Genomic DNA, 22,634 nt, shown 5'->3' with positions numbered 1-22,634 from the left:
TTTCTAGTCCAACAGCAGGAAGAAAAAAAAAATTAAACCACGAGTCCATAAGTTCTTGTATTTTGCTTGTGACGTATGATCCTATGGTTAAAGTTCGAGAAGACTACGCCTTAATGTGCTATGCGAGAACAAAAAACATATAAAGAACAAAATCTTAGATAGATAAATCTAAATGAAGTCTAATGGAGAAAAGATGGAGATCCAAATGGTATAAGAACCTTGCACCAAACTTATAAATTTGGCTCAAAAGCATGCAAATAGAAGATTACTACTAAAAATGTCTATCATTTATGAACTTTATGGGGTGGCCCACTCCATTACGTACTGTATTACTATATAAGGTAAACAAAACAGAGATGAAGGATCATGATCTCTTGTAATAAAGTACCTAATTCAACGACGGAGAGATCGTCAACAACAAAGGTCAGACTCGAGAGAGACTCGAGAGAATGTCGAGAGCTCGGCAGTAAAAGAACCCGTAAATCTTTCACGTCCATAACCTAGTTCCTTGCACCTGTTAAGCATATAGAGAAAATCTATCAGAAATGTACAAGGGCTTAGTTTAAAGGCTTCCTCCAAGCTATGGGGAGTTATACTCTCCTAGGCTTTCATTTCAGTATATCATCCATGCGGTGCTCGAGAAATGACTTGTCGAGCTAAATGATCAAAAAAGATGATTGAGGCTGACCTAAAATGAGCCATCAACAAATGCCTTCTTCAGTAATGAAATTTCCTAATAAGTGGACCTTTCATGGCGAAGGACCTCATCGACCAGAGATAAATCACCACATTCAGTATCTAACTTAGTCATTTAGGAAACCTCTTTCGATAGAGATCATGGGGAATGTACTCAATGCTAATCTCTTGTCCATCATAAATCCTTCCATGTAAAGAGTGTGCTGCCATACACGAGGCTTCCGTTCTACCAAACTCGACAAAAACGCTCCCCAACACAAATAAACTTGCCAGATTATTTCTACGATCGCCCTTCTTGCTCTTCGCAGACGTGTCGGAATCTGTTCTCACCATAGCTGAATCATTTAAACACACTGATTTCTTATCCGGGCTAATTTCATTGGTTTCGATTGTTTCAGCTACTTTTGCATCCCGATGTTGGTTTCCTGGGCTGCTCTGCTGTTCAGAGAGTCCGCGAGGGTTTCTTTCCGAAGCATTCTCACAAGCTACAATTTCAAAACGTGTAGCATCATCTTGACCCATTCGACACAATTTGTCCTCCACAACTTCGTCATGATGTCTACCATTGCCAGGGCAATTACCCTGCCTCTGATTGGTACCATTGGGGCAATTATCAAGGTTAACGTTATTATCTTCGACATCATTACCATTTCTTGAAATCGCCATTGTGCAGTTTTCCTGAATCTCATGCTTGATCTCCACATCAGTGATATCACTAATGTTCTTGTAATCTTCTTCAGCACTGAAACAGCCATTACATGGCTTTACAAAGTTCATGGATTTAACTGTCCCAAACCTACAAAATTGCATGGATTATTTGACAACAATCACATTAAAGGAAAGATAACACGATTAGTAACACTAATAGTAATTCTCAGGACCTAGCACATTCAACCCGAATATCTTCAAGAACTTCATCAATATCTGCCTCAGAGAGTACTGGGAGGACATCTGCATTAAACTGGTTCCAAAAAGAAAACGCCTCATCGGAAGATTATAAATAACCACTTTGACCATTAAACTGCATAGTGACTGTATATGTGTGCCTATGTTTTCATTTTCTATTGGGTGGGGAAAAAAAATTAACGTACCACATTATTAACTTTTAACACTACTGTTGGCTGTTGAAGAAGAGGTTTCACATGCTCTGGGATCCCATACCATGGTTGACATTCATTACGTTCCTAACAAATGTTACTTGATAAGCAAGGGCCAAACCAGTATATGAAATAAAAAATAAAAATTTCAAAATGCTTATTGTGATCAATAATTGTCACAAAAATTAGGAAAACAAGGATAATAGCATTAATACCAATGGTGTAAATGGAACAGCTGGAAACACTTTTAGTACTTCCCCTCCAATCTTCATACCATTTAGACCAGCACAAGCTTTGGAGACGATTGATTGGTCGACATACTGATAATTAAATTAAGTGGAATTGTGGTCAGGGAAAAGAAGATTGATCAAATAAATGGCATATAATACAAAAGTTAAACGGAGGGAATGATATTGAAGCCCGGGGGCTTTACTTATTCATGCTTTCTTTTTGGCTAGGAAACGACATATAAATTAAGCATCTAGAAAATTCGAGATAATAACAGGCCAACATTTCTATGTGCATATAAGAAGTGCTATTACCTATTCAAAAGTAAAAGAACTTAATAATTTAATTGATACCATACTTGTTAACCAGCAAACAAAAAATCTTGATTTAATGATCAAGGGTTGCCATGGACCACGGCTACAGTGGCTACAATACAATACATGAGCATCGTGAATATCTTTAACACAGATGTTGCTTCCTAAAAGGTACGAAGAAATATGAAACTTTATCATGCATTCACTCTGAATATTGTGCGAACAGTTTCGCCTAGTTAAATAGCTGAGAAGAGTCATTTGAGTATTTTATAATTGGTGAATATACAATTACCTAACATACGTCTAGAAATGAGAGTTCTAGAGCATGTTGATATAAAACAGAGCTGCGAGTACGTAAAGGTAAACACACTAAAAAGATCATACAACATGTCCGGAACATAGTATAGTTTATAGTGGCAAAAGGTCCATCCATCAGAACCGAGGTATATATTCATATGTGAAAGTCTAAAATCAAATGTCAACAAGAAATCCCGAAGTCAATAATCTATCCTGCAATATTTCCACCAGAAAGCAAACTGAACCTATTAAGAAACCCATGTTTGGGTATTACAATAGCTGGAGTCTCACTTATGGCGGTTATAAGCAAGTTCAAAGACAAATAGCACACTTCATTGCATTTTTACCTTCAGCTTTGCATTGGTCTGCTGATTCCTAGAGAAAATAGCATTCTATGTGCATTGGTTAGAAACCAAAAGATTTTAAAGCGCCCATTAATCAGTAAAACTTTGAACGTTGAATCTTTCACTGTAATAAGAAGCAACCCATATTTGCCCCTCTTGAGGAGGATGACAGAACACTACTAACTGAAGTCACCAACTCCCGGACTAAGACTGTGATCAAGAAGCAGTAAGGAAAAATCACTAAATCAAGTCTTAAGGGATTGCATATACTACCAAAAAAATAATGCAAGGATATTATTATCCTATATGTGCTATCTACTCAAGCTTCCTTTAAGCATATGATGTAAAACGATAACGTGGTTTCTAGGTCTAAGACTTGACAGAGATGATAAAGAATAATGTGAATATTAATGATTGGTCAAATAAAATGAATTACTTAAAATGTCATGAACTGGTGCAGACAATTTCCTTTACATTTTTTAATTTTATTTTACAAAGTAAAACTATAAATACAAGGTGATTGAACTCTTTCATGAACAATCTAAACTGTAACCATATTGACATATATCATTAAGACATCGTAAATAATAATAATAAAAGGAATATTGAGTCCAAAGCATTTATCAAATAAAGAGACAACATCAATATCTTAAAAAGTTAATGTACAGAAACAAAATACTAGAGGATATCATATGCTTCCAATGTAGTATTTGAAGAATTATTATGGAGTATCATTTTCTGACTAGAAGTGTTCGTGTAAACATGATGCTTCCCAACAATATAGATGCTTCCCAACAATATAGATCCTTCCCAAATCATTACAAATAATGACATAGCACTTGAGACAAGCATGGTGAAGTAAAGCACGTAAGACATGAAAATTTACCTCCAAAAAGGCACAACGTTCATTAAGATCATCGTTCATCTCAAAGTGATAGGCCTTCAAAGGTCCAAATGCAGTAACAATATCTCTAAGCTGGAGAACAACAACAAGAAACAATCACCAAATGTATATTACAAAGTGAGAACAGTAGTGAAAGGTAAAGATCATATGCAAGGTATGATATTTACAAGGTGAAAATACTATTTCCTCGAATTACCATTTCAGATGATATTCTATTTGAGATCCCAGCAATGAAAATCTGCAACAAAATTCAACATAGCCAAAGCAGAAAATAAGGTCACTAAGAGTAGTAATAACTCAATAAACTTATTCAAGTTTAGACAAGAATAGCTTAATAGGACACGAGTAATTTTAGTTTGTTAAATACAGTGATATAGACACATCCAGTGCTCTAATGATGATGTGTGGTGCAAAATATATCAAAACAACCCATTGCCCCCTCTATATGTCAGAAAAGTTGTATATTAAATAAACCAGGGAATACCATTCAGACTATAGACAGCAAAATAGTAAATATTTAAATGACGCTAAAACACTAGAATTCTAATAGCTTTACTCGACCTGAGAAAAGAAAAAAATAAAAATGAAATGAAAATGAAAGCAAGAAAGTTACTATCAAATACTTATTATACTCAACCTCAACTATTTGGACCAGTTTATGGAAAGAGTTCAAAATAAAATTTCAAAATGGAATAAATACTTTTCTTCATTCAGGGTCCCTTGAAGGTGGAAAAAGGAGATGCCATTCAGAAACTTCATTTGGGAGTAGGAACTAGGAAGGGCAGTCACTCTCAAATACTTTTTATACTCAACCTCAACTATTTGGACCAGTTTATGGAAAGAGTTCAAAATAAAATTTCAAAATGGAATAAATACTTTTCTTCATTCAGGGTCCCTTGAAGGTGGAAAAAGGAGATGCCATTCAGAAACTTCATTTGGGAGTAGGAACTAGGAAGGGCAGTCACTCTGGGAAAAAAATTTCTTTAATGGATCTAGGCACTGGTAATACTTGGAATTACCAACAAATGCATTTGGAAAATGGTTTAAAGAAAATTGTGCTCAAGTAGTGATGTAATAAATGAGAATTGATCACTCTATTTTCCTTGTAGGTCCAAAGGTTCGGTCCATAAGGTAATGGGAAGGCCCATCATGGTAAGCAACCTCCTTAGTTGGGTTGTGTTTGGTGCAGCTAGGGATTAGAAACCTCCACGGTTACAATTACTTGAAAACAAAAGCTAATCAACATTAATTAACAAGCTGTAAATGAAATGACTAATAAACAACTAACAAAGTGGTTTTGGAATAAAATTTGCTAGAAAAAGGTCATAACTTTTTGTGGTCAACAGCTCATGGGAGTTATGAACAAGAACAACGCAGCAGACACATCCAACAAAGAACTCATTTGGCTCGGCTCGGCTCAATCCAAGGTAGCCCTAAATGTTAATAAAGATGAATGAAGGTTTAAACCATTTGTTTATTGCAGCCTTTAGCGTGGAATCTTGGTCCAGAAGGATGATTTCAGCATTTTCCTACTTCAGCCAGCAATTTTCAGTGATTTCCTTGTTCAAATTTTACATGAACAGAGAACCAGAGTTTTATGGTCCAACATGGTGAAAGGTAATTTTTATCCCAAAAAAAAGGTGAAAGGTATTTAAGAGTTTGCATAAGTGGGGAAAGATAGAGATATTTCTTACCTCATTTACCTTTTTTGTTCTCTTTCCACCCCCCACCAAAAAAAAGTAATAAATAATAATAATAAGTAAATAACTGGAGACTTCACTCCTCATCATAAGCAAAAAGTAACATGCAGCTCCTCAGTGTCAAAAACTCAAGTGCATACCTTATTTGGTGAGTCCTCGACAGTATCAATGATTTTATTTACCACGGCCACTGACTTGTCCAGGCCACCAGTCTGCATGAAAATAGTAACTGTCTGAAAACCTGCTACATGATAGTAACCACAATAGACCTCAGAAACTGAAATAACATGGATGAAGAAACAGATTCTATATAAGCTAAAGAAAACATGAAATAATTTTAGAAACCTGAGCTAATAATTTGTTGCGAGAAAAGGAAAAAGAAAAGGAGGTTTGACTAGGGGCAAAAAGGTACGGAGTGATAACCTCAAATCCTTCTCTTGAATTCCTTAATTTAAAGTGTAGACATTCTAGACAAAAATATGGATAAGTATACCTCCTTGTCGCATGAAAAAAAAATTGAATTTGAATTAATAATTCCATAGTTAGGCATTTTTGTCAAGTGACTACATAAAAAGATATCATTTACCACTCTCAAGACCAACCCTTGAGCTATATGTTTCTGGTTTAATATGGTATCAGTAGCAAGACATTTTCTTCCAGTTTGTCTGTCCTAATTTTAAACTCTTATTAGCCCAGAGCCTAGAGGAGCCTGACTATCCACCACTTTTAAGTTTTAACCTTATTTTTTTATAGGCTTGTGCACCTTAAAAAATTGTGAGGAAGTTAACTAATACATCTTTGCTCGTAATCATTAAGAGCCTTCCTTAAATAATAGGTCCTCCCATTGTGTTGACAACATGCCCGAGCATAACCTTTTTTTGTAGGAAAATCCACAATTGATCCATGCACTTGATGAGTTATTTTAACAGTAATACCCCAACAATAAACAACAATCCCTACATTCTCATTCTCAAGATTCAGGCAAATTCCTCTACACCGTTGGTCAACTCCACCACTCCACAACTTGAGTCTCCCCCAATCCGTAAGTACATGTAATCCCATCTTCAACTAAGATATCTAAACCGATCTCATCCACTTGCAAACATCCCTTGAACAGAGGGCTTCATTAAATAAAAGGAATTCTATCCTGACTATCCTTCATGTGCGCAAATACTACCCCCAAGAACTAGCACATTTTCCACTTACTCATCCTTCTCTACACTTCCCATCACTACATTCAAAAAATGTTTTCAATAGGATCATCCCCAAGTCACATGCCTAAATATAACATATGCCATTCTCCAACGAGCCAAATGAATCGAAAGATTCATGTTTGGTTCGGGAAGGGATCGTTGAAGTTTTGAAATGAATGGAAAGACAATCTACCTACAAGCCATCCTAGCATCCACATTTTGCACCGTACTAAACTAAAACACGTATCCACATGACGCAGAACTTACTTAAAGGGAGATTCTCCTGTATTTTTCTAACCAAACATTCTAGAGAGCAGGCAGGAAAAAAGTACCACAGATTACCTCCCCAATCCCAGAAAACGAAGATGTAAGACAACTTCATCTAAGTCCTCATTTACTGGCACAACATACTTTTGTAACAAAAGAATCAAAGAATTCAAAACAAAAGCATATCGAACTTCAAGAAAAAATAAAAATTTAGTCATGGGAGACAAACAAAGGTCCCCAACAATTAGAAGATAGTCATGCAGGGTGTTTACACCTAGGAAATCATGGTTTAACAATTTTAGGTTTGCCTTACTACTACACTACTCATCCAATCAATGGAATTATTAATTCAACAAATGCAAATTGTAATATATCTCGAGGGTATCATGAGAATGGAGACAGTCAAGAATTCTGGATATTTATTCTTACAACAATCTCAACATAATCTTTTGGGCGCCGAATCTTTAGAATGGAGCCAGAGAAGTCACTTCCGTCAAACGAAAGAGCTGCTGATGCATCTTCAGGAGTTAGAAATTCGACAAGAGCTTGCCCCCTGTCTTTGTGTATCTGCACAAGTGGTGGTATGCATCAAAACTCTCATCAAACAGCATCATAACAAAATAGCGACACACATTTAGAACATAGAATAAAGCACTTACAATACAACTAATACACGGCAGTGTTCCTTTGATGTGATTAATGCCTGAAGATGTAAGAAAACCATTCAGGCAATCAATGATTGCTTTCTCAGATGCAGAATGTGGTAAGTTTTCAATATAAAGCCTCCTCATTGGCCGGGTAGCTTGGGTCAGCTGAATCAAATCAAGAGAAACATTTGTCTTCATTTCTATATTATTTGAAGAGACCCCTGATAAAGATCTCCCTATAACTGAAGAAAAGATTGCACCACCAGATTGAACATTAATAATGCCCGAGGAAACTGTAGTATTTGACGGCTGAAAGTTGGAATTAATTGAACTAGAAAATAATCCAATTTTTTCTGTTGGAGGAAGATCCAACCCTTCATCTTTCTTCTCTGGTGATTGAACCGGAGAAGGAGTCTTGACAGCAGACTCAGTTCTTCTCTTTCTAGGTGAATAGCCACCAAGCCCACTAGTTGACCCAGATTGTCGCCTGTATTGGCTATTGGAACTGTTGGTCAAATCCCCTGTTCTATCACTATCAGAACGCCATCTTCCAGACTTCTTTACATTAGAATCTAATGGCAACTCCTTCTGCCTCGCTAACTTAGTCGAGTGCTTGTGTGGCCTTGGAGAAATTCTATGTTTACTTTCACGATCTTGGCTTCTTTTCCGTCTTTTTTTCAATCTTGAATCTTCATAATTTGAAGTCAACGATCCTTTAGCTTCCTTTCTTTCTCTATTTTCTGGGTCATGGTGTTTACCATGATCATGTCTCTTTGCAGCATACTTGTCTCTATTCCCTTCATCGTCACCATTTTGATCTTTTCTCTTACCACCTCTTTCAAATTTCCCCCTACCAAGATCTTCACGTCTAGCCTTGCTATCTCTTGAATGCCTCTTTCCAGTTTCCTTTTCAATATCAACCCTTGAACTCTGGTTATTTTTTCCCCGACCAACATTTTCCAGGCCATACTTCTGTTTTTTATCATTTCCATTTGCATCATATTTCAGCTTACCCATCAGTGTCAATTCAGAATCATAATTATTTCTATCACTTCTAAACTCCATATTGTCCTTCAACAATGTCTCCTCTTTTTTCCTTCTTGAACTATCCTTGCCCGACTCCTCCAGTGAAAGATTTTGCACATCAGGAGAAGCACCTTTACCGTGACGAAAATGCCTTTCAGATGCACAATTATCGGTGCTGAGCTTATCTATGCTTTCCCTCCTTGAATGGCTACCTGTGACACCCACTTCAACAGTATCAGCTGACCCTTTATTCTTCCTTCTAAGCATAATATCTTCAAAGCTGAGAGGCCTAGTCCGAGCTGCACTTTCATCATTAGAGTTGCTCAGGGTCTGCTTTTTACTTCTTCTGCTGTAATGTTTTGAGAAACTAAACGAGCTCATTGGCCCCTACTAAAACGGACGATATAATATGACAATTAATTCCCAAACAAAGTCCGCATTAACCACAAGAGACCAATAACTGGTCAATGTGGGAATCCTCCGTGCTATGCAATCACTTGCACATTCAATAATCCTACAAAACAATAAATACTCGATTTAAAAAGAAAACAAAAGATAACATCAATTACCAAAACCACGCATTGAATGAATCAAAACTTAACCTCACAAGCTACAATGCAGAAAGAATTTACTTGAAGAGAACGGTTTACATCGATTATTTCCCACTTCCTAATCGCTTATTACTCAGGTTGACCACAACAAGACATAACCCAAAGCATGAGACACTTACAAGAGAATTAGCCCATGTTTTCCTACTTAACTAGCATGCTGGAAATCCAAAACCTCTGATTATCCCATACACATTTAAAAAAAAAAAAAATTACAAACCACTAACAAGAAAGAAAAACAATGACTACTGTCACATGTAACACCATTCTCCATAATTTCTCGCGCTGGAAACAAAACAGCATCAACATAACGACTCAATGGCAGCTCAGAAGGGTTAAACGAACAGCAGCAACAGAAGAATCGAGAAACACGATCAGATAAAAGATGTCGCTGTGCAACCTTAAACAGAACAGTAGGAACGCGAAGCGCGGCGTTGCAGTCTGCTCAGGCTACCTGCAGAGAGAGAGAGAGAGAAGCTGGGATTGCAATGGAGGAGGATAAAAAACCTAAATTGAGGGTTTGGAATGGCGTGTGAAGAAAATTTGAGGGCTTTTTCTCTGCAATTTTTCTCTCCAGTCACTCGCAGTCGTGGAACGATTTCTCCCTCCTCAGCTCTGTCGCCGCGTGGATCGTTTAAATACCCATTTCTTTTTCCTTCCAACATAAATAAAAAATTAATGGTTCTTTTAATAATTTTCAATTTCAATCATTATTCAATCCTTTATCCCAACAACTTAATTTTCAAGTTTAAATTAATTTTTTTTAAATAATAAAAATCTTGTTATAAATTATATATCTATTTTTAAAATTTTAATAAAAGTGGTAGACAAAACATTAATTATCATTTTAAAAGTCGATGATTTAATAAGATAAAATTAAATCTTCAACTTGAAGCATTGTTTGGGCTTTAGTTGGGCCAACCTGGTGTAAAATAGTCGAGCTCGTGGGTCAACTCTTACATCCAAAGTTTGGTCGAGCTTGGGCTAACCCATTTGATGAGTCAACCAAATATTAATATTTAATTATGATAAGAAATACTATTTTTTTAAAAAAAATATATATTATTTAAGATTTACTCCTTTTTACTTTTGATCGCAGCCTACTTGCGATTGTATGACACTCACCTTCCAGCAACAAGTGAGCTAAGACAATTCGTTCTTAAGTCGACTATGAACAAGCGATATATGCTCGAGCCTTTGGCCTCAGTTTAAGAATAAGGTTTTAAAAAACGAGAACAGAAAGAGATTTAGAAAGAGGTGTTATAGATGGAAGCAAGAGAGTAACAACGACGGCTCACGGTATATAACTATTGGTAGGGGTCAATTTCATTCTAATTTAGATCATAGACAAAAATGGTTCTTCCTCGTCTCTAGATATTTGATTTGTTTATATTGAATTTATATCATAAAAAAAAAAGACTGTTCTTTATCTTTAAATATTTGTTTATCTCGAGTAAAACGTGATCAACTAACTCATCTCGACATAATCTCTTCTTGACTCCTCAATAATTAAGTGAACTCCTACTAGATAGACTCGTGTATATATTTAGATATGGTTGGATGCAAAATAATTTTCTACACGTGATAATCTATTAGGCAAACTCGTATATTTGTCCAATTCTAAGGACTTCCTAGCTCACACTTCCCGGCAAGTTATGGACCCACTCAGTTAAATACTATTTAAAAAATACTCAACTTAAAAAAAAAAAAAAAAAATTAACCATTAACATCCTTTGCCTTTATAAATAAAAAATAAAAAAAAATCGTACCGACGAAAACGTGTCTATCAACACCTCATAAATTATTTACATAACATTCAATTCATGAATATTTTTTAAATGTGATATTAAAAGTAAGATATTTAAGGAATTTTTATTAATTTAGCCAAAATCAATGTTTAATTAGTGTTAAATATTATTTATTATCTAAATTATGCCAGTTTTAAAATCAATATTAATTAGTGTTAAATATTATTTATTATCTAAATTAAGCAAGTTTTAACATCATTTAATAATGTCAAAACAAGCTATCAATTTACTTCAAAGTACAGACTCTAAAGGATGATAGCTGTCATAAACATTTTAAATTATATACATCTATTATGAATAATTAATGGTTAATTAATTAATATATATTTATAATTATGTAATTAATGGACAATGATATAATGCGAAAAATAAGCAAATTAAAGAAGGGCGTACCTTGCCATTTAATTATAGGTATATATGTTATTTGATAGGCTCTACCTTACCATTTAATTATAGGTATATATATTATTTGATCTCGTTTTAATTTTATTTATATGTTTATCAATTTTGTATGAAAATATGGGCGGTAACGCTCAACAATATTATATAAAAATTTCATAAAAATAACATATGAAATCTTAAATTTATTTATCTATTGCAAATAATTATTGCTTTTTTGGTTTATAATTTTTTTATTCTTTCGAGAATCTAATTGATTTTTTTTAATTTATGAATAAAAAGAATAATAAAAAATAATTACAACAATAAAGAAGATGACGGTATAAATAATTGCAATAATAATAATCAAAGTATTTGCTAAAATGCTCACTGACTTTTTACTACTTTTATCACATTGTCCGTTCATGAATGTATGGCCAAGCTTGACCTTCCATTAAAAAAATTTAAAATAATAAACGGATGAAATAAATACACGTAAATATATAAATTATCACACAATAATATATATATATATATAAACGGAAAATAAAATTTATAATTAAAAATTTTGGAAGTAGGTTTGGATATTATTGGGTATTTAAGCCTCTATATTTATTTTTATTTGGTATTAATTTAAAATTATTTATTTTTTCCGCTCTAAATTTTACCTTAATTCATTTCAATTTTTATTATTAAGTTTTTATCACAACCAAACAATTAAATATGGACTAGATTAGATTAGAATATAACCGTGTAAAATTAAATTTTAATTAAATTATAAATTTTACTCTCAAAGATTTGTGTTCGTTTGATTTATACTTTCAAAATTACTATAGTAGTCCCGAAAAAAAATTAAATAATTAATATCTTTCTTACGTGTAGACCAATTGGACCATTACTTCTACGACATTTAATATTTTTCTTATTTTTCTCTTCAATTTTTTCTTACCTTCTCTACTCGAATACAAACCCGAGTTAAGTCATAGTTAAATGAGCTAAGTTGGAGCCCAATCGAGAAGATTTTTTTTAATTTCATTTTAAATATAAAACTTAGAGGGTAATTTTGAGATTTTTTTTTTTGATAATTTAAAGATATTAAAAAATATTTTTAATAATTTCGGAGATAGACTGCACCGTACCTGACAAGTGGGTACATCCATGTTGGAAGGGCTATTTAGTAATTTAGAGGGGAGTGAATTTCCCTCCCATATGCCTCGAACGAGGGTCAAATGGTCCTTATCCCTTCTTCTTGCTCGCGAAGTCAGAGCCAAAGCGCGACGAAAGACGCGAGCGGCTTCCTTTAGTATCGCCTTCTTCCTTCCTTCTCCATTCTCTCTGCAAAAAGTGATCCCGTTCTGTACCTTCCGCGCCCTAATTTCTTTGCAATCGCAAATCTCGGTAATAGCAATGTCAATGCGCTTCTGTTTCTCTCCATTTTCCGATCATTTTCTGGTTTCGAGACGAAATCAGAGCACTGAATCGATTCGATTTTGAATGCAGAGAGGAAAATGAAGGTTGCGGTGGTCGGAGCCGGAATCAGCGGCCTGGTTTCGGCGTTTGTTCTGGCCAAAGATGGAGTGGAGGCTGTGCTGTTCGAGAAGGAAGATTATCTTGGCGGCCATTCCAAAACGGTGCACTTCGATGGCCTTGATTTAGACCTCGGATTTATGGTCTTCAATCGAGTACGATCTCTCTTTCTCTCTCTTCTGGTTCTCGTTTCTCTCTCTATCTCATAAATCTGAAACGACTGTCGTCCTAGAGACGACGACGATTGACGATTTAGTTGCATTGGTTCAGCATAAATTTAATTATTTTTTATTTTTTATAAAGAAAAATATTATATATATATATATATATATATATATATTTAATAAATATATATGGTGTTTTAAATTAATATAAAACATGAAAGGTTAGATTAGGCATTTAATTGTTCAAATCAATATAACTTAATTTAAAGTAAGAAAATTAACTATATAATTTAATTAATATGAAAATATCACACATTGAATTTTGCTGAGACATTATATTATTTTTCTCTAAATAGTTAAAATTTGAATATTTATAATCCAGAATCAAATTTTTTACAATCGACATAATATATTAAAAAAATTTTGGCTAAAATATTTTTAAAATTTTGAAAAGCGAAACTTTTTTTTAATTAAGACGGGAGAACTAGTTGTAAAAAAAAAGTAAGGCATTTAAATATAATTACATTATTGTCCTTTTGAATTTAATGTTTTTTAATAAAAAAACATATTGTCCATCATAAATATTAGAATTATATAGTCTGATATAATGTCACATGCTAGATTCGAACCCCACTTTATTATTTGAATTATAATTTAAAAGTATATAATAAATTAGATCTTTTAAGATATTTTTATTTAAATAATAAATTAATTTATTAATATGCAATGCCAAGTAACTGGACTTCGGGGGCTGTCCTATCTTTTGGGGGTTAATGACAAGTGGGCTGTCTGCGTCGAGAACAATGGAGAATATATTTTTTTATAATTAAAAAGTGAAGATTTTTATTATTGGGTTAAAATAGTAATTGGAAGGGTTTTTTTAAATAACATTTTGTTGTTTTTTTTACATAATATTTCATTTTTAACTCTAATTGGAAATTGCTAGTTGCAAGAGTAGGCTTGTGAGTCTAAATATAACAATTTTTTCTATTANGATATTGCTGTTCATTAAATTATAGTAATAATTTCATTTTTTTTTTGGGTAAATTGAAAAATAGAACTTAATGAAGTGAGGTACCTGAGCTATTTATCTTTTAAGATTACATACAAAAGAAAAACACTCTTAAATTTTTAAAAGTTTCTATAATCATTTTAAACTTTAAAAAAAAAAAAAAAATCTATAAAAGAAATGTATAAAAGATAGCCGTTGGTATCTTGACCATTGATTTTAAAAAGTTTATAAATACTCTCCAACTTTTAAAAAATAAAAAAAAAAATAAAAAACACCCTTATTTTTAGTATTATGTTTAAAAAATATCCAAGGAATTTTAAAATTAACATTAACATTTAATTTTGTAAAAAAAATTTAAAACTTTTTTATATATATCGATGGAAATGACACTTCATAAGTTATTTCATTTTTAATGTTATCTTCGGTACTAATAATAATAATTTTTTTTTTGAAGTTTTTAAAGAAATTTAGGGATGTTATCGAAACTTTTGAAAAGTCAAAGGTATTCCTTTTTTGAAACTCTTTTAGAAGTTTAATGATATTTTTGAAATAAAATATTAACGGTTACTATCTAAATATTAATATTGGTGTGATATTTTTAATTTTTTTTTAGGTTTAAGGATATTTTAAAATATTTTTTTAAAAGTTTTTAAGAATATTTTGATACGGGAAGTACAATATTTAAAATTATATATCTGTAGAATGGATGAATTTAGAAATCTATAAAAATCTTGATATTCAACATTAATGTTAAGCTCTAAATAAAAATTCTCACTAGTTTCAAGAGGGAAAATAATTTAGATGAGAGGCGGGATGTTATTTCTGAAGCTGTATAAACATCGTCAATGGTGGGCTGGTAGAAAGATGAGAACGCCAAGAAATCAATAGGTAATGATTATCATTCTTTTGGATATGAACAGGTAACTTATCCAAATATGATGGAGTTTTTCGAGAATCTGGGAGTGGAAATGGAAGTCTCAGATATGTCTTTCTCAGTTAGCTTAGACAAAGGACGAGGCTATGAATGGGGAAGTCGAAATGGTGTTTCAGGTCTATTTGCACAGAAGAAGAACATTCTTAATCCATATTTCTGGCAAATGATTCGGGAAATACTCAAGTTTAAGGACGATGTTATCAAGTACGTTCTATCGCTATTATCTTCAATGATTTGGGTTTCTTTTTTTTTTTTTTTTTTGTTTAAATTTATGATCGGCCCTATTGGTTCTTGTTTCTATAGTTATCTTGAAGTTATGGAGAATAATTCAGATATTGATCGAAATGAGACGTTGGGAGAGTTCATCAAGTCAAGGGGCTACTCCGAATTGTTTCAAGAGGCTTATCTTGTGAGATTACTGTAGAATTCTTGAGTTTGTTTATGTCGATTGTATGGAGAGGGATTGAATATTAATCTTATTGCTCTAGGTTCCAATGTGTGGTTCGATTTGGTCTTGTTCTTCAGAGGGAGTTCTCAGTTTTTCAGCTTTCTCAGTCCTTTCCTTTTGTCGAAATCATCACCTACTTCAGGTTGGTCTTTGTTCATCATGTTCTTAATATCATGGGAATTTTGGAGCTCCTCACCATTAAACTCTCTTCTTTACAGTTGTTTGGTCGTCCACAATGGCTTACTGTCAAATGCCGTTCTCATTCTTATGTGAAGAAGGTGATCTGATCCTTTATACTTGAGCAACCGATTGAATGTTTGCCTTGACACTCATTAGTTAATGTAAGTTTATTTGAAAAATCAGGTACAGGAAGTACTAGAGAGTCAAGGCTGTCAGATAAGAACTTCTTGTGAAGTTAAGTCTATATCAACAATGGATGAAGGTGCATAATTAAATGGTTAAAAGATGTTCAGTTCTTCATTTTTCAAATCGTTGACAATGAGTTTTGATATCAATGTTCTACCATTGGATGTTGATGTTGAACATTTATCAGGGTGTAATGTAAGCTATGGAGATGATTCACAGGAAATGTTTGATGCTTGCATAATAGCGACCCATGCTCCTGATACTTTAAGAATATTAGGAAGTCAAGCAACCTCGGAAGAAGTCAGAGTACTTGGTGCTTTCCAATATGCCTACAGGTATATTATTATTTCATCTCCTCTTTATTGTTAGTTTATGTGAGATCCCACATGGGTTGGAGAGGAGAACGAAGTATTGTTTATAAGGGTGTGAAAATCTTTTCCAAGCAGACACATTTTAAAAATCTTGAAAAAAAGCCCAAAGAGGACAAAATCTGTTAGCGGTGGCCTTGGGCTATTATAAATGGTATCAGAGCTAAACATCGGGCAGTGTGCCAGCGAGGACATTGAGCCTCGAAGGGGGGGTGAATTGTGAGATCCCACCTGAATTGGAGAGAGGAACGAGTGCCAGCGATGACGCTGGGCCCCAATGGAGGTAGATTGTGAGATCCCGCATTGATTGGAGAGGGGAATGAGTGCCAGCGAGGATGCTGGGCCTCGAAGGGTGTTGGATTGTGAGATCCCACATCGATTGGAGAGGGGAACGAGTGCTAGCGAGGACGTTGGGTCTCGAAGGAGGGTTGATTGTGAGATCCCACACCGGTTAGAGAGGGGAACGAATGCCAGCGAGGACGTTGGACCCTGAAGGGGGTAGATTGTGAGATCCTACATCGGCTGGAGAGGGGAAGGAAATATTCTTTATAAGGGTGTGGAAACCTATCCCTAGCAGATGCGTTTTAAAACTCTTGAGGAGAAGCTTGAAAGAGAACCCAAAGAAGACAATATCTGCTAGAAGTGAGTTTGGGGGTTTGGGCTGTTACAGCTGAATTCTCAAAATCAAAATCAAGATTGAATCATAATCTCTTTTGCTTATCCTACATTTCCTTATCTTCTTGGAATAATGTAAAATAAGCTAGAATCAGGGTGGTACATTATCCTAATACTTCATTTTGTTGTGAATTGCTACAAAGAATACTTGGTATTTCTTGCTTTCTGCTGTTAGGAACTTGATATATTCCTCCTGTCAGATGAACCTTTGTTGAGACTATAATGGGCAAATTTTGTTCCAAAGTGTTGTGGATGATAGACTATTGATATTTATTTTAAGATTATGAACTGCTAAAGTTAATATAACGATGCCTGAACTAGTTGCATCAAAATGCACAAACATTTTCTCTGTATTGGCAGTGATATTTATCTCCATCGCGACAAAACTTTAATGCCACAAAACCCAGCAGCATGGAGCGCATGGAACTTTCTTGGAAATACAGATAAGAAAGTATGTTTGACATATTGGCTCAATGTACTTCAGGTTAGTTTTCATATTTCCACTCTGATATTTTATCTATCTTTAACATCATGTAAACCAGAGAACCTAGCTGTAAACAGGACCATAATATTAAAGAAATCCTGGATCTTATAAAGGATGCAACAAATTATGAACTCTCAGCAAATAAAAGGTAGAGAATCTACTCACTAAAGTAAATTTGTTATACTTCCTGAAGACTACATTTATGTGAGATCTCACGTCAATTGGAGAGGGGAATGACACATATAAGGTGTGGAAACATCTTCCTAGTAAACGCATTTTAAAACCTTGAGAGGAAGTCCGGAAGGAAAAGCCCAAAGAGACAATATCTGCTAGTGGTAGGCTTGGGTTGTTACATTATCTCAATTCTTATTCAAGGGAAAATTGGATTCATTCTTAATTATTTTAACTTCCGAGTGTTCTCTCTCATGCAAACACTCCAGGAAATGAGTATGAACATTCAATGTCTGTTGTTTGCTACTTCAATTCTTTTCGGAACCAATTATTTCTAGCTGAAAGGAAAAGGGTGAAAATATTGTAGATGGAAAATGCTTGGATAAAGCAAACTGGCTGTTAATCATGGAAAAGAGTTTCCTATTTGAAGTTATGTAGCTTTGATACCTCCCTTTAATTGTGAACTTGCAGAATCTTGGTGAAACTGGTCCTCCTTTTCTTGTGACTCTTAATCCAGATAAAGAGCCAGAGAATATCTTGCTTAAGTGGTCAACTGGTCACCCAATCCCATCTGTAGCTGCATCAAAAGCTTCAACTGAGCTTGATACTATTCAAGGAAAGAGAAGAATTTGGTTTTGTGGAGCATATCAAGGTAAAATTACTGCATTCTAAGTTTAGAAAGGTTGTTTATTTAATAAAGAATGGAATGTAGCATAATCTTGTCATGTTAAAATTGATTTATGATGAAAAGATAAAAAGTTATATCATTCGGAGAATACAAATTATGCTACAATGGAGTAGGTGTTCATGCTTGAGGTTTCAACCTATTTTCTTTTACCAACATCTTGGGACTCACCCATCACCAGTTCCATTCCACATGCGCATTTTCTTACTGATTTCTCTTTACAATCATATTTCTTGTTTTAGCTTCTCTCTTACTAATCTTGTAACAGTCTTCTAGGCTTCCCTTCAAGATTTTTTGAATGCGTTTGCTTGAGAGAGGTTTCCACACTCTTATAAATAATGTCTCGTCCTCGCTGGCACTCGTTCCCTTCCCATATTGATGTAGGACCCCCCAATCTACCCCCTTCCCCAGCGTCCTTGCTGGCACACCGCCTAGTGTCCACCCCCTTCAGGGCTCTGATACCATTTGTAACGGTCCAAGCCCACCGCTAGCAGATATTGTCCTCTTTGGGCTTTCCCTTTCAGACTTCCCCTCAAGGTTTTTCAAACGCGTCTGCTAGGGAGAGGTTTCCACACCCTTATAAAGAATGCTTCGTTCTCCTCCCCAACCGATGTGGGATCTCACAAATCTATCTGCATAGTTCATACATTCTCATCCTAACTTCCGTACTTATGTACTTTCAATCATGAATTATCTCAAGATATCCATTGTCTTGCTTTAATCCTCTAAATCTACACATTTCTTCACTAAGAAGCCTCTCACCACCAACTTTATCACAATACCAATCTTTTTCTCACTAATATATTTGAGCACATTTTGCCTCATTTTTGTCCTAAGGCAGTAGTTTCTGTTGAACTATTAGTTTGTGCGCTTACATACAATTTTATAACTTATCAGGGTAGATTAGTTACTCAAAGTACATTTAGTTTAACCTTTTATAATGTGCACATCTGAATAAAAGATGCCTGATGAAACCACATTCTAAAATATAAGGATTTAGCAGGAATATAAATGGATGCCCCTAAGCTTCAAATACTTCAACATGCATCCTCAATCCTAAAATATGACATGCTTTAATGTTACAATAGGAGTCTTATTATTTATGCTGCTACTTTTTAGGTTATGGCTTCCACGAGGATGGGTTAAAGGTAATGACTATTACATAATAGTTTCCTTAAGGGTGTCCATGTGCCTTTTCAAATTTGAACAACTCAATGGATTTACAAATGAAGTCTAAATATTTGCAGGCTGGTGTTATGGCAGCACATAATATGTTGGGAAATAGTTTCACTCTTTTAAGCAACCCAAAACACATGGTACCTTCGCTAGCAGATACAGGGGCACGCCTATTTGTTACTAGATTTCTTGGGCAATATATAACTTCAGGATCATTAACGTAAGCTTATACAACTATAATCGTATGCTTCTCATAGTGGTTCTTTTATTTCTAGTAATCTCAATTGATACGTTCTAGTATCAACGCAGTTTAATGGAAGAAGGGGGCACAATATTTACCTTTGAGGGAACAGATAAAAAATGCCTTCCAAAAGTTGCTTTAAAAGTTCACAGCCCCCAATTTTACTGGAAGGTATGTCTGCTTGACATATATTTGAACTGCACTGATGAAGTTTAGCAAAGAAAATGATTGATTGGAGCTCATTCTCCATGAAGTACTCTCCTTTAGTTCCAAAGTCTTGAGAATTCATTTTGCATATATTTGAACTGCACTGATGAAGTTTAGCAAAGAAAATGATTGATTGGAGCTCATTCTCCATGAAGTGCTCTCCTTTAGTTCAGAAGTCTTGAGAATTCATTTTGGCAGATTGCGACACGAGCTGACTTAGGCCTCGCGGATGCATATATCAATGGAGACTTTTCTTTTGTTGATAAAGATGAAGGTCTTCTAAATTTTTTCTTGGTAAGCTTTTCTGATTTGAATCTCAAGATAGTTTATCCTCACAGTAATTTGCACAGACTCTGTCATGCTGATTTCTTCTGCAGATTCTCATTGCTAGCAGAGATACAAATTCTTCAATTGCAAAACTAAAGAAGAACAGGTATATATAATGGGGAGAGCTGCCATTGGCTCCATAGTTTCATTTCCTTTGAACTAAACATTCACTCACATTTTCAGGGGATGGTGGACACCGCCGCTACTTACTGCTTGTATTTCATCTGCAAAGTATTTTTTTCAGCATGCTTCAAGGCAAAACACTCTTACACAAGCTCGTAGGAATATCTCCCGTCATTATGACCTGGTATTCAATAGTTTTCGATGGGCTCTTTTGCCTCTTCTATTTTTCTTCCTTTTTAAGAAAGATGATAAGAAAACCCATGTCTTTGGATGGTAGAAAGGTTGAGTTTCTTGATCCTTCATTTGATATCATCACTTTCCTTTTGCTATTATAATTTATTAGCCTTCAAAAAGAAGCTCAGATTCGTTGTTATTTTGCATCATTTTTCTTGAATGACTGAAAGATATCTGCTTCTTTTTTGTTCTACAGAGCAATGGACTTTTTTCTCTATTCTTGGATGACACAATGACATACTCATGTGCCATCTTTAAGGTCTGTTTTTAAACCATTTTCTATACACTTTTTTATGATACATTGTTACAAATATGTACTGATCTTATTTTTTTTTTTATCTTGTTTTTGTTAATAGGGAGAGAATGAAGATTTGAAGGTTGCACAAATGAGAAAAATCTCTCTTCTCATTGAAAAGGTGATTCTTTTAGCTACAATTCGAACTGCAATTATGAAATTGTTTTTCATTCTCTCATTAACTATTCCAACTTTTTTATGTTAATTCTTAGGCAAGAATCAATAAACACCATCATGTATTGGAAATTGGGTGCGGTTGGGGTAGCTTAGCGATCGAAGTTGTCAAGCGAACTGGTTGTCGTTATACTGGTATTACTTTATCTGAGGAACAAGTAAAATATGCTGAGAAGAGAGTTAAAGATGCCAACCTTCAGGTATAGTTCACAAACTTATTGAAAATTGTTCTTCTTCCCAACTATTGTTAATGAAAACATTATCTGTGGTATGGTATGTTACTTCTTATATCTAGTTTTTACTTCGATTCTAGGATCGCATTCGGTTTCTTCTTTGTGACTATCGAAAATTGTCCAGTACCGAAAAATATGACAGGATCATATCATGGTGAGTTTCATAATATGAAAGAGAATTTATTTGCCATATGTATGAATGAGTACTGTGATGATTCTCTTTTGTACTGTTTCAGTGAGATGATAGAGGCTGTTGGCCATGAATTCATGGAAGACTTTTTTGGTTCATGTGAATCAGTATTAGCAGAAAATGGCCTTTTTGTTCTACAGGTTGGAAGCTTTGATTGTTATAGGCATATACAAGTTAAATGCTAACATGTCTTTGGTCCTTATACCTCTCTTGATTCTTTATTAGTTCATATCGATACCCGATGAACGTTACGACGAATACCGACTAAGTTCAGACTTCATTAAAGAATACATATTTCCGGGAGGATGCCTACCATCACTAAGTAGATTAACAACAGCCATGGCTACTGCATCAAGACTCTGGTAAGTCAAGCTTTTATTAACTTGTTAGAGTGATTTCTCTCTCTCTCTTTGTTTTCTTACGAATAAAATTCCTTTTGCAGTGTGGAACATTTGGAAAACATTGGGATTCATTACCATCAGACTTTGAGGTGTTGGAGAAAGAATTTCTTTGAGAATAAGAGGTAAAAAGCTTTATTTAGGGAGATTCATTGCCATCAAATGTTCTTCAAGTTGAAGTTCTTATTCTTATACTACACAGCAAAATTCTTCAACTTGGTTTTGATGAGAGGTTCATACGGACTTGGGAATACTATTTTGACTACTGCGCTGCTGGTTTTAAATCTCGCACCCTTGGCAATTACCAGGTACATAGTTCAAATATCATTATAAAATTGCTCCAAGTTCTATGATTATATACATCTGTAATTGTAATTAGAGCATTGAGCAGCAAATAATGAGTGAATTTGATGGCAGATTGTATATTCAAGGCCTGGTAATGTAGCAGCATTCAGCAATCCATACGAAGGTAACCCAGCTTTTTAAATTGATTTGATCATTCTTTTCAATTTGGTCAATGAACAAAATTGCATTTGTCAATTAATTCAGCTAGACAGCAGCTAAAATTTGCATGCATTAAGCTCAACATTTCATTGTAACTTTTGATTCAATTTCTGAAGGAAGTGTTCCCTTTTTGATATCTACTTAAGAGGTCAGAAAGATTGAACTTGATACCAATGACCTGCCAACTTGAT

General features: G+C 34.4%; 2 protein-coding genes across 5 annotated transcripts; one reads left to right on the top strand and one right to left on the bottom strand.

The window, feature by feature from the left end:
• Positions 1-208: 208 nt before the first annotated feature.
• Positions 209-9,932, bottom strand: LOC111498921 (splicing factor U2af large subunit B-like). Of its 3 annotated transcripts, XR_002720878.1 has the most exons (11): positions 9,722-9,932; positions 7,700-9,227; positions 7,470-7,607; positions 5,721-5,792; positions 4,077-4,118; positions 3,863-3,952; positions 2,009-2,113; positions 1,788-1,880; positions 1,578-1,657; positions 689-1,492; positions 209-514 (listed from the first exon to the last, which is right to left on the bottom strand). XR_002720878.1 is itself a non-coding variant. In XM_023150280.1 (10 exons), exons 2-10 carry the CDS (start codon positions 9,092-9,094, stop codon positions 808-810), a joined length of 2,700 nt encoding a protein of 899 aa, XP_023006048.1. In that variant the 5' UTR covers positions 9,095-9,227; positions 9,722-9,932; the 3' UTR covers positions 209-807. The 3 variants fall into 3 exon arrangements, 2 of the variants coding, with proteins under 2 accessions (XP_023006048.1, XP_023006049.1); XM_023150280.1 differs by having other exon boundaries at positions 209-1,492; XM_023150281.1 differs by lacking the exon at positions 9,722-9,932 and adding an exon at positions 9,549-9,702 and having other exon boundaries at positions 209-1,492.
• A 2,779-nt stretch (positions 9,933-12,711) lies between these two features.
• LOC111498922 lies at positions 12,712-22,583 on the top strand. 2 transcript variants are annotated; one of them, XM_023150282.1, is made up of 25 exons: positions 12,712-12,905; positions 13,008-13,189; positions 15,131-15,348; positions 15,448-15,553; positions 15,633-15,734; positions 15,811-15,870; positions 15,956-16,034; positions 16,146-16,293; positions 17,362-17,485; positions 18,128-18,308; positions 19,461-19,489; positions 19,589-19,737; positions 19,827-19,929; positions 20,164-20,259; positions 20,343-20,398; positions 20,476-20,599; positions 20,846-20,908; positions 21,006-21,065; positions 21,157-21,318; positions 21,432-21,505; positions 21,588-21,681; positions 21,767-21,903; positions 21,984-22,064; positions 22,142-22,247; positions 22,357-22,583. In XM_023150282.1, the coding sequence occupies exons 2-25, from the start codon at positions 13,016-13,018 to the stop codon at positions 22,423-22,425; spliced, it is 2,595 nt and encodes an 864-aa protein (XP_023006050.1). In that variant the 5' UTR covers positions 12,712-12,905; positions 13,008-13,015; the 3' UTR covers positions 22,426-22,583. The 2 variants fall into 2 exon arrangements, with proteins under 2 accessions (XP_023006050.1, XP_023006051.1); XM_023150283.1 differs by lacking the exons at positions 12,712-12,905; positions 13,008-13,189 and adding an exon at positions 14,992-15,098 and having other exon boundaries at positions 15,207-15,348.
• The last annotated feature ends 51 nt before the right edge of the window (positions 22,584-22,634 follow it).

This window comes from Cucurbita maxima, unplaced genomic scaffold, assembly GCF_002738345.1.
Source record: "Cucurbita maxima cultivar Rimu unplaced genomic scaffold, Cmax_1.0 Cma_Scf00026, whole genome shotgun sequence".
NCBI lineage: Eukaryota > Viridiplantae > Streptophyta > Magnoliopsida > Cucurbitales > Cucurbitaceae > Cucurbita > Cucurbita maxima.
The sequence above is the reverse complement of the archived record's forward strand: the minus strand, read 5'-3'. Positions and strand labels throughout refer to the sequence as shown.